At 38.8% G+C, this 11,838-nt stretch overlaps 1 protein-coding gene across 1 annotated transcript in view; it reads right to left on the bottom strand.

The window, feature by feature from the left end:
* Positions 1-5,544: 5,544 nt before the first annotated feature.
* LOC103507536 (nuclear receptor-binding protein homolog) overlaps positions 5,545-11,838 on the bottom strand; it is a 12,660-nt gene continuing 6,366 nt past the window's right edge. Inside the window, exons 3-5 of the mRNA XM_008472019.3 lie at positions 7,148-7,334; positions 6,758-6,944; positions 5,545-6,552 (exon numbers count right to left, since the gene is read on the bottom strand). Of these exons, the coding sequence (XP_008470241.1) occupies positions 6,446-6,552; positions 6,758-6,944; positions 7,148-7,334 (481 nt within the window). The 3' untranslated portion in view covers positions 5,545-6,445. The remainder of the gene's footprint in view (positions 6,553-6,757; positions 6,945-7,147; positions 7,335-11,838) is intronic.

The raw sequence follows: 11,838 nt of genomic DNA on the forward strand, positions 1-11,838 counted from the left end.
GGCCATGCCTTTTCAAGTTTGGCCATGCCTCGGGATGAACTAGCGGGATTCCGGAGCGAAGCGACGGAATTCAGCTAGTAAAACCATAAGCTCGACTAGTCGCCACTGTCATTGTGCTGAGAGAAGGGGAAGAGTGTAATGAAAAGTTTACAGGATGGCTAGGAAATCTCTGTACTCTCTCGGTTTATTATTATCAAGAAAGGATAATAGGTAGGTACCTAGGTCGTCATCTAATATGCAAACCTCGATTGAGACATGAAATTGTATTCTGTTTAAATAGTTGCTCTCCACAGAAGTATTTTTACATCTAAAAGGCATTTACTACCTTGATGAGTCGGTCATGCAAATAAAGATCTTTATGCCTGGCCAAACCGCTCATCCGATTGCTATGAAACTTTGTGAACTTATTGCTTGCACTCCCGTGGAGGTTATAGGCTATTTTTCGGTTCGTTTTTGTTAAGCTACGCCGAGCAAGACCACTAAATGGATGAGTGACATGAGGTTTATAGAGTACGGCTATGACTTAAGGATTAACTAGCAGAAATCCGGAGCGAAGCGACAAATTTCGGCTAGTCGTGAATATTAAATTGTAAAGGTTAGAAATGGGGAGGAGGAAACTAGTATTTTCATTGTGTTGTACTAAGTCATACATTTTTAACTATATAAACTAAATTTTAATAAAAATATGTATAAAAAAAAAAGAAAAATTGTAAATTTAAACTAAAATTGGAAATAAAATTAATTACTACAAGTATTTAAATCCAATACCTACTTAGTTATAAAGGAGAATTAATGAAAAAATGTTGGTCAAGAGCGGAACATTTCTCTCCCGCAGTCTCTGCACTCTGTGTATTTCTTATGGAGATTTTAGCGATTCTTATGGCTAGTTCTCTCAAGTGTCATAACCTAACATCATAAGGTGGTACTTGGGACAACTAATCTACAACAAACTTTCCTATCTCGCCCTGGAATCTTCTTAGCAGGCGACAGTTCTCAAGTAAGACAGATTTTTGAATTTTGTGGACGAGATATTGTGGCAGGTCAATCTTTTTTTGTGTGGGTGTAGAAGCTTGGATGGATGAGACCATTGGTTGACATCACAACAGGAATTACTTCAACACTTGTCATATCCCACATGTTGCGAATTTCAATGGCAAGATCTTGGTATTTGTGGATCTTTGTTGCTGTAGAGTGAAGGATGTTGTGGTCTGCAGGATGAGCAATGTCGATGAGTTTGACTGTTTTTTCATTTTTGTCTACAAGTACTCACGAGACTTATCGGTGACGTCTTAGGTTCCAACTCATCCCATCGTTGCTACCACTATATCTTCTGTAGTTCGAATAGTGAATTGTGGCCTCTGACCGTTCAATCTTTGCCTTGTGATCTAGGCTTCGGTCTGTTGTCTTCGGTTCTGATGATGGCAGACTTTGGCCCTACTACCTACAATATTGAATATGAAAGAAGATCTTTCAATATTAAATATGTACATATTTCTGATAGATAGGTACCTACTTCCTCTAGCATCTCTCGGACTCTTAGGCGCGATGCACCCCGGAGAAACTCATTTCATGCATTAGTAAGTTAAAGAAATTAGTTAACTGATTTTAAACTCAGACTTTGGTCCTGGACACAACAAACATTTGATGTAATAAAAATTGTTTATGTTTTTTTAATTTGTCAACTACAGCTGCTATACCTCTCAATGGAGGAAAAAATTACTTGGACTAAAAAAAAGCTGGAATAAAAAAATGTATGGAGGATTCATCTAAAACTAAATAAATTATCCATTTTCATCTCTCTCTCTCTCTCTCTCTCTCTCTCTCTCTCTCTCTCTCTCTCTCTCTCTCTCTCTCTCGCAATTTTGTAGTCATATTCTTCAACATTCTATTTATTTTACTTTTTTAGTTTAAAAAATATATCTAATGATTTTATTACAAAGTTAAACAAAAACGTACAGACTTTTGATAAAATAAAGGGTACCTATCTTGATTCTAAATGTGTTCGGAGAAAAATACAATTATATTGACATGCTCCTTATATTGACAGTCAAGATTCAAGATTTGGAAGTCCCATTATACAATGTATATGTATGTTAAGGTTATATGTTATACATATTTATTTATTTATTTATTATTATTATTATTATTATTTATGAAAACATAACAGAAGGATCTCATTTACTTGGCCTAGGAACTGAATCCATTTAAATCAAAATGGTTCTTTGCAGCCAAAAGATCACACAGTAAAGCTATGAACGACACAGCATACAATAACATTAATTTGAAACTTGAGAACCAATTTATAGAGATAATACAAGGAACTGTATAATATACAGGGTGACCCAGAGTTACCTGACGGTTTTTAAAATGATGCTACACGTTCAATTTTCAAGATAAAAGAGTGATATTTATTTTAAATGAAAAATAACAAAATAAGGTTTACTTTTTTGGGCATTTTGTTTGTGATGGTGATCAGGTGTGGAACGTTGTCTTCCACACCTGATAGCCGAAAAATCGCCCTAATTTTGAAAACGCTCAATCTGGTTCTAAATTCGATATACTGTCTCTATACCAGCATTTTTTGGCCTATATCACGAGTTTCTCGATAAAAAGCACCTGTTAACTCATCCTAAGTCCTTGTCTAATAAATATACACCTTGTTTTTAACATATTTCCATAAAAAAAAAAAAATTCGCTAAGATCGGATGAGGAGGGTGGAAAATCAAAATGGGTTCGAAACTTCATCTGAGCATTAATCACAAATTAACTACTTTTAAGAAATGCATCCACAGCGAAAGCTCGAAGTTGCGGGGTCCACGACTACATTGTAACAAAACCTTATTTTGTTCTGAACTCAGTGATGTTCATTTCAACAAGCTACGACAAGTTATAAGAAAGTTATGGGCAAATCAAAACCGTCAGGTAACTCTGGGTCACCCTATAATTGCATCACAAAAACACAAGTAGGTACCTACAACTACATGGTACTTGTGATACAACATAATCATATTTTTACTTTCCTTGCCAAAACATGTTTTGAGGTCCCTAGAGCTCGAATCCAAAAATTCAGCCATTGAATTGGTCCGTGTGTCTGTCTGTCTCTCTGTAAACAAATATCTCGTGAACGATATGAGGTGGAGAATGGAGATTTAGTTTACACCTCTCAAATAAGACAAGAATCCAACACGAAACTTTTGGCTAAAATCAATGCAGCGGGTGGGTGGTATTTTGACCGATTTTTGCCGGTTTTCGACTCTAAAAAATCCAATGGGTTGTGTGATGGAAAGTTGTGTGATGTTCACACCAGATTTTTTTTTTGTTATTGAAGCATTGAGAATTAGTTCATGTCACATGTCACCTAAATGATAACGGATCTTTTATGTGTCACTATTAAAGAAAGTCTTACTTTAAAACCTACAGTAATTAATTTGAAAAAACATACACAGGTACCTGTTATCTAAATTTCTTGAAGTCGAGGGCAGAAGGAGATTACTGAATAGGTTAGGGGTGGCGTGAGTTCAGAATGGTAAGAACATAATCCTAGCACACATCTACACATGGGTCGTAGGTACATTTGATTGAGCAATGCATCTATAAGCAATAGTAGGTATTCTATTACAAATTTATAATTTTCACCTTAGGGATCATGGCGGATATACAATTGAATTGGGGTTACCATAAGTTCGGATTTATAGCATTACCGCGTTCACTAGTCACAAATTTAATTGATACCATGATTACCAGATGAACTTAAAAACATTACTATTCAAAATCAAGGTTTTACATAAATCTTGTTAGAAACAAATCAAAAATTCGGGGGAATCGACAAACGCCCAATGCGGACATGCGTGCGTGAGTGCATGCGTGAGTCCGCGAGTGTGTGCGCGAGTGCACGTGAGTGTTCGAGTGCGTGCGTGAACGCGTCCGTGAGTACGCGCTTCAGTGCGTGCGTCAGTGCTTAAGTGCGTGCGTGGGTGCGCGCTTGAGTGCGCAAGTGCGTGCGTCAGTGCTCGCTTAAGTGCGTGAGTGAGTGATTGTCGTGGTCACTGATTCAGACTTATGAATTATGGAGATGCTGATTCCAGAGCATTCTCTGCTTCTTCACGTGAATAGGGGGTTGCGGCAGTCAATACGTTTTTATTTTTTTTCTGAACTGTTCAAAATTGAGATTTTTGATATTTGAGGGAATTGTATTGAATACTCTGATGCCATTTATGATGTATGAGTGTGCACAAGTTTTATGTTTAGGAATGAGAAAATTGTCTTAGGTTACATAGGTACTGATTTTCTCTAATCACGATCAAATAAACTACGGGCTAAAAAATTCCCGGAGGGACGGGCCCAGCTTGTTTTAAAGGTTTTAGGATATCAACAATAATTTTAATAATATTTTTTTACGACCTTAAAGTAAAGAGGACTGTTCCTAAGTAAGTAGGTACAGTTAGACCTACACTCCTATGTACTTAGAACTCCCTCGGCACCACCACTGTTTTCAAAAACAAGAGGGATTCACAATTGACCTCTTCAGAGGTTGAGGCCATGGCTTTGTAATTTAAAGGTTTGTAGGCATGTACGTCAGTCAGGTGATTTATGTGAACAAAGTCCACTCTCAATAAACTTTATTTGCCTCTTCCGATACCGTTTGAATTGTGAAATTATACATAAAACATTTGATAGGTAGGTATATGAAAAAAAAAAGGTTACAGTCTCGTAGAGTAACCGAAGACGTCAGGCGTACCTTAACTTTTTCATTTTTTCCCTTCTCTCTAGGGTGCTCAAGAGGAAGAGGAGAGAAAATAGAGATATAAAGCAAAGGGGGTGAGATAAGTGCGTGGGTGCGTGATTTTTATTAACAGGTGGGCGACAGAGGTAAGCTGTTCTCACTCTCTTGCTTCATGAATTATTTCCAATGTACAACAAATTCGTTTTTCTTCTTCCATTGAAAGTTGACTATAACTCTCCGACTAAAATAAAATTGCCATAAGAAAAGAAACCTAATATATGTAGACAGATATTGTAATAGATTTCGAGGGATAACTCTCCTCGGAATGACAAGACCGGTCGGTTCACGTATAGCTAACACTGGGGAAGGCGAAGAGGGTATAGGCTCCTGGACGACTGACCCTGCTAGCTTGGTTCCGGTCACACAAGGGCCCATAAAAAAAAAAAAAAAAAAAAAAAAAAAAAAAAAAAAAATCTGAAATTTTTCCTGTTTTTGACATAATGTGTTATTGATTTTTATCAATACATAATATATCAAGCAAGTGACCATGTGTAGCTCTTGATAAGTTGCTCTTTTCTTGAAATATATTAATTTCCAATACTTCAGAAAGATAACTTGCCGAAATAAGAATGCTGAGATGGAGTTGTGGGGTCACCCGGCTGGACAGGATCAGAAATGAAGTAATAAGAAATAAAATCAAAGTAACGGAGGTGTTGAAGAAAGTCCAGGAAAGAAGAATGCAGTGGTATGGACATGTTCAAAGAAGAGAGGAAAACTATGTAGGAAAGAGAGTTGAGAGAATGATAGTAGATGGAAATAGGGGACGGGACAGACCGAAGAAGAGGTGGAAAAATTGCATAATTAAAGACCTGCGAGAAAAGAACCTAACGGGGGATGAAGTGCACAACAGGGCTGACTGGAAGAGGCTGGCGAAAAACGCCGGCCCAACTTGAGTGGGAAAAGGTGTAGAAGAAGAAGACTTCAGAAAGATAACTATCAACTTGATAAAAAATAATATTTACAGGCAAAATAGGCATGATCTATGAAGCATATTATTATAATGTACATTTAGGAAAATGGTATACCTACCTAATAAGTCTAATAACCAATTCTTTTGCATTTGTAAACAACAAGAACATAAAATATGGTATGTCTTGCATTCCTTTACCAGGTCCGGTCGGTAAGCATAAGACACCGGGGTAGTTGGGATAAGACATAATATGTAAAGCCATTGTATTAGTCACTCACTCATCATTGGAATTAGTGTTTCTTCTTCAATAAACCAGTTTGCACCATCGGAGAAATACCATAAACTAAAACTTCTTTGATTTTCGTTACCTTCCTTATCCTCATTGCACACAAAGTACATATGTAGGTACACACCATAGAAAGTTGTTTCTAAAGATTAAATAGGCACTGACACAGTACATGACATACAAATGTATGTAACATACTGATACTATGTTCTAGTTCTCTCAAGTGTCATAACCTAACATCATAAGGTGGTACTTGGGACAACTAATCTACAACAAACTTTCCTATCTCGCCCTCATACATATGTACCTACATAGGTACATTTCATATATTTCCACAAAACACATTATAATATATACATTATCATCAGTAAAAAACATGTGAACCTTAAATAACAATAATTAGTTTAAATATAAAATAAAGGATTAACAGCCATGAATTGATTAGAAGAAGAGGAGAGGGCTCGGGTCAGTGTCGTGGGGACACAGGTTGCAGGTGTTGAGAAATCACTAGCGGAGACACGGAGTGGACAGGGGGTACATTGCTACTACTAGTCGACACTGACTTGGATATCCCTACAAACAACAGACAAAACAAGATTCAACTGATGAGAGTGGTGTCATTCAAGTTTCAATAATAAAATTGTCTTAAGAGCTTCAGACACGTCCTGTGTACAGAGATGTCAAACGTGAATTATGATGTCACCACTGGATAGGCTATACCAAGGTACCGCCTAATCCTAGGATTAATTGATAATTTCCCAGAGAAATGGGCACTTACCAGATGATAACACACTACTGGCAGGATCTTGCAAGGTTTCCTGTATGAGTAGTGATAGTTTTTCCCGGTCGGTATCATTGATAAAACCAAAGTGCACCAGTTCCTGAGCTAATGTACTTCCATTATCAGAGTCTACAATGTTACATGTGAGCTGACGGTTCATCTTGTCATTCATACGTAATAGTATCTGAGAAACAAAAATCAAACTTTCAAATCAAACATCGAATAAAAAAACGGAACAGATATTTCACTCTTCATTTGAAAGGGTTAGTATTTTACTCCCTTATTGCACAGTGCACTCCTAGTTTTCCGAGTGTTGCGATTCTGAATTTGAAACCAACTAGAATCTAGATTCTAGATGGATATCTTAAATTTGATTCATATTCTCACCATAAGCTCATTCGAATGTTCCTTGGGTTTGAGGTTGCACATCATATTGACTACTTTTCTGTTTTCCACCTCAAAAGGCTCTGGAGTGCCAGAATGAACACTATCTGTTTGTTCAGGGGAAATGGCACGGGGACGTATCAGGGGCGGCTTCTTGGCCTTGTAGGAGGTCAGCGGGTAGATACCATACCTGAGGAGAGTAGAAATTGTCCCAAGTGAGAAGTTGCTTTCTATTTCATCATTATAGTTCAACAATTTTAATAAGCCCAAGTACTTTATACATAAATACATATGTATATATAATATATATAAGAATAGAATAGAATATACCTTGTTTATCCTGCCAGAATGAGACTGAAAAGTCCCTTTACTCCCGCAGTCTAAACAAGGTCTTATATATACATGTAAAAACACTATATACATGTAAAAACAGCACTATAAAATAAATAGCATATTAAGTAAAAAAAGCAAATAGGGTTGCTTGACCAATCTAATATATCAAAATGAATGTTTGTGTGTGTTTAATAGTGGCTAACTCGCCAGCTATGGGTTCCTGATCTTGTGGTCAATCAGTTTTGGAATTAATAAAGTAAGTCGAATATTTGAACTTGACCGAACTGCACGGAAGTTTTCTCTCGCTATTTTAAACCCACTAAACTGTGTGTGTATGTTCGAACTTTATGCCTGGCCAAACCGCTCATCCGATTGCTATGAAACTTTGTGAACTTATTGCTTGCACTCCCGTGGAGGTTATAGGCTATTTTTCGGTTCGTTTTTGTTAAGCTACGCCGAGCAAGACCACTAAATGGATGAGTGACATGAGGTTTATAGAGTACGGCTATGACTTAAGGATTAACTAGCAGAAATCCGGAGCGAAGCGACAAATTTCGGCTAGTCGTGAATATTAAATTGTAAAGGTTAGAAATGGGGAGGAGGAAACTAGTATTTTCATTGTGTTGTACTAAGTCATACATTTTTAACTATATAAACTAAATTTTAATAAAAATATGTATAAAAAAAAAAGAAAAATTGTAAATTTAAACTAAAATTGGAAATAAAATTAATTACTACAAGTATTTAAATCCAATACCTACTTAGTTATAAAGGAGAATTAATGAATAAATAGTTTTAGGGGATGTTAATGATTCCTTACAAACCAACAAACATCCCACTTGTTCGTGAGTATGTCCATCCGTTTATCCCACCATCAGTGACAAGAGCGAATGAATGAGTGCATGCGTAAGCGCACACGTGAGTGCGTGCGTGAGCGCATGCGTGCATGACTGCTTGGATGAGCGCACACGTGAGCGCATGCGTGCGTGCGTGAGCGCAAACGTGAGTGCGTGCGGTGAGTGAGCGAGTGAATGCGAATGAGTGAGTGCGCAAGTGCGTGCGTGAGCGCACACGTGAGTGCATGTATGCATTCATGAGTGAGTGAGTGAGTGAGCGAGTGAATGAATGAGTGGGCAAGTGCGTGGATGAGCGCACGCGTGAGTACATGCGTGAGTGCGCAAGTGGTGCATGAGTGCGTGCGTGAATGCTCGAGTGCGTAAGTGAACGCGTGCATGAGTGCCTGCTTGACTGTGTGCGTGAGTGCGCTCGTAAGTGCGTGCATGAATGCGCCGGACAGCATTCAATTCCCCCCATTTTATACCGATTCCCCCGATTGCAAAATTTGAAGCCAGAAGGGTATGATTCTATTCCCCCGATAGAAAAAAGAAAGGTATAGTTCTATTCCCCCGATGAACAAAAAATAAAAAACATGTTTTAATTCAAAAGAAATCAAAAATTTAAAAGAAAAACATCCGCAACGTTCAGGAAAAATGATTCACCCCGGTTTGTTAAGCTTGGCAGTTCACACAGTGAGTCAGTCAGTCGTAAAATAAGCGATTTTCAAACCGTTTTTTCTACCCCTTCCGGTAAAGCTAGAAATGAAAAATGCGTCGAAATGTTTCGTGTAATATACACACTGGCGTGCTCAGGCCGGAATTTGGCCTGGCGCACTGCCGTGCGCCTAGATAACTATCATCAATTAAAAGTTCTTTACCGCGTTCACTAGTCACAAATTTAATTGATACCATGATTACCAGATGAACTTAAAAAACATTAACTATTCCAAAATCAAGGGTTTTTTTTTTAACATAAATCTTGTTTTAGAAACAAATCAAAAATTCGGGGAATCGTGACAAACGCCCCAATGCCGGACATGCGTGCGTGAAGTGCCCATGCGTGTGAGGTCCGCGGAGTTGTGGTGCGCGAGTGCACGTGAGTGTTCGAGTGCGGTGCGTGAACGCGTCCGTGAGTACACGGCGCTTCAGTGCGTTGCGTCAGTGGGCCTAAGTTGCGGTGGCGTGGGTGCCGCTTGAGTTGCGCAAAGTGCGTGCCGCGTCAGTGCTCGCCTTAAGTGCGTGAGTGAGTTGATGGTCGTGGATCCCACTGATTTCAGACTTATGAATTATGGAGATGCTGATTCCAGAGCATTCTCTCCTTCTTCTACACGTGAACTAGGGGGTTTTGCGGCAAGTCAATTACGTTTTTTATTTTTTTTCTGAACTGTTCAAAAATGAGATGATTTTGGATATTGAAGGAACTTGTATTGAAAATTCTGATGCCATTTATGGAATGTATGAGTGTGCAACAAGTTTTTGATGTTTAGAATGAGAAAATTGTCTCCATTCGTAGATTCGTTAAGTAGCTTCTGTAAAAACCCATCCTTTTAGGGCTGTTCGCCCCCTACACCTAAGGCCTTCGGAGTGGGCTTTTTGTGTTTGGAGTTAAGCTGCCTATTCCCGGCCCTTGAATGAAGAACCTCGAAGCACCCTCCACTGGTATATAATTTTCAACCCTCCTCAGTTTCTCTAAAATTCACCTTGCAGCAGCTCCCAGAAAGTTTCGCGCACAATCAGGTTTATTTCCAGAGAAAAAGCTGTGAGTCCATTATGATATTATGTCCTCATTAAGAGCGTATAGACGCAAAGACGTGTATCAACAACCAGTAAATACTCAATAATGCGTGCGTGGGCGCGCGCTTGAGTGCGCAAGTGCGGGCGTCAGTGCTCGCTTAAGTGCGTGAGTGAGGGATTGTCGTGGTCACTGATTCAGACTTATGAATTATGGAGATGCTGATTCCAGAGCATTCTCTGCTTCTTCACGTGAATAGGGGGTTGCGGCAGTCAATACGTTCTTTATTTTTTGTCTGAATTGTTCAAAATTGAGATTTTTGATATTTGAGGGAATTGTATTGAATACTCTGATGCCATTTATGATGTATGAGTGTGCAAAAGTTTTATGTTTAGGAATGAGAATATTGTCTCCATGTATAGTGTTGTAATTGTGGTTGTCTCGAAAGGTTCTTAAACCAGGTGCCAGTTTATACATTTCGCAACTCAACTCAAGATAAAATATTGCAAAGTAGGTGGGTATTTCGTATTGTACAAAGATTGGTTTACAGGAGTCCCAGCCCACATTTGCAGTGTATGACATACCAAATGCAGCCCTCAATGCCATCTTTTGAAGTGCGAACAGCTCTCGATCACGAGTAGCACTCTGACATCCCCGAAAAGAAATACCGTATCGCAAGATACTTTGAAAATGTGAATGGAATGTCAGTAATGCTAACTGGTTATTGTATTTTGCCCTTACTGACCTCACTAGATACACCGATGAGCTAAGTTTCTTGGTTACATGGATGTGATGTTTGTCCCAGTTCAAAGTGTGATCAAGATAAACTCCCAAAAACTTGGTGTCATCTGTGGGGTTAATATTTAGATTATGTGTGACACTGATAGGTGCTGTGAGAGATTGAGCTCGTGGACTTAAAATATAGGTACACGGTGTTGGTCACATTCATGGCCAACCCGTTCTGAGCAAACCAGCTGTATAGGTCCTCAGCCAATACCTTAACATCCCTCATCAACGATGCTAAATTCGGCCTTGATAGGAGGATTGACGTGTCGTCAGCGAATAGGGTGGATGAGGATGTGATGGAAGTACAACTCTTTATGTCGTTTATATATATTAGGAAGAGGAGAGGGCCCAATATGGACCCCTGGGGGACCCCCCTCCTCACCTCCCTCTTCGCTGAGAAAACGTTTGAACAGTGGCCTGCATCATCGAGGGATTGAATGGAAACCTGTTGCGTATGGCTACTCAGATACGATGAAAACCATTTCAAGGCCTTCTCACTAAAGCCCATTTTTTTAAGCTTATTAAGCAGGTGGGTGTGGCAAACACAATCGAACGCCTTTGTCAGGTCACAAAACACCCCTATGACAACACTGGACTTGTAAAGGGCTAAATACAATAGATTAGTAGCACTTACTTGGGTGGTGTTTCAAAGTCATAGAGCAGGAAAAATGAGGACCAACAGAATTTTTCTTTTTCTTCTACGACTTCTAGATCCCGAGATAAATCGAAATTCCCCACTATGTGGGAAGTATTTGTTATCGGCAGTCGGTATTAAATTTCCTTCCAATCTGGGATTTTATATCTTGAATGGGAAATTCCCTTGATATTCTCTATAATTTTCCCTGTGCGTTTTGAATAATTTTTATATTCCTCAATCTGAACGCATTATGAAAATTCCCTGTTTTGTGGGATATCTATATGTTTTATCAGGGTGATGTAAACAAATGTTTGTTTACTCTACGCACTTGACGCCATCTTGTTTTCTGACATCATCACTGAAGGGGTCT

Source organism: Diaphorina citri, unplaced genomic scaffold (assembly GCF_000475195.1).
Source record: "Diaphorina citri unplaced genomic scaffold, Diaci psyllid genome assembly version 1.1 scaffold320, whole genome shotgun sequence".
Classification (NCBI taxonomy): Eukaryota; Metazoa; Arthropoda; class Insecta; order Hemiptera; family Psyllidae; genus Diaphorina; species Diaphorina citri.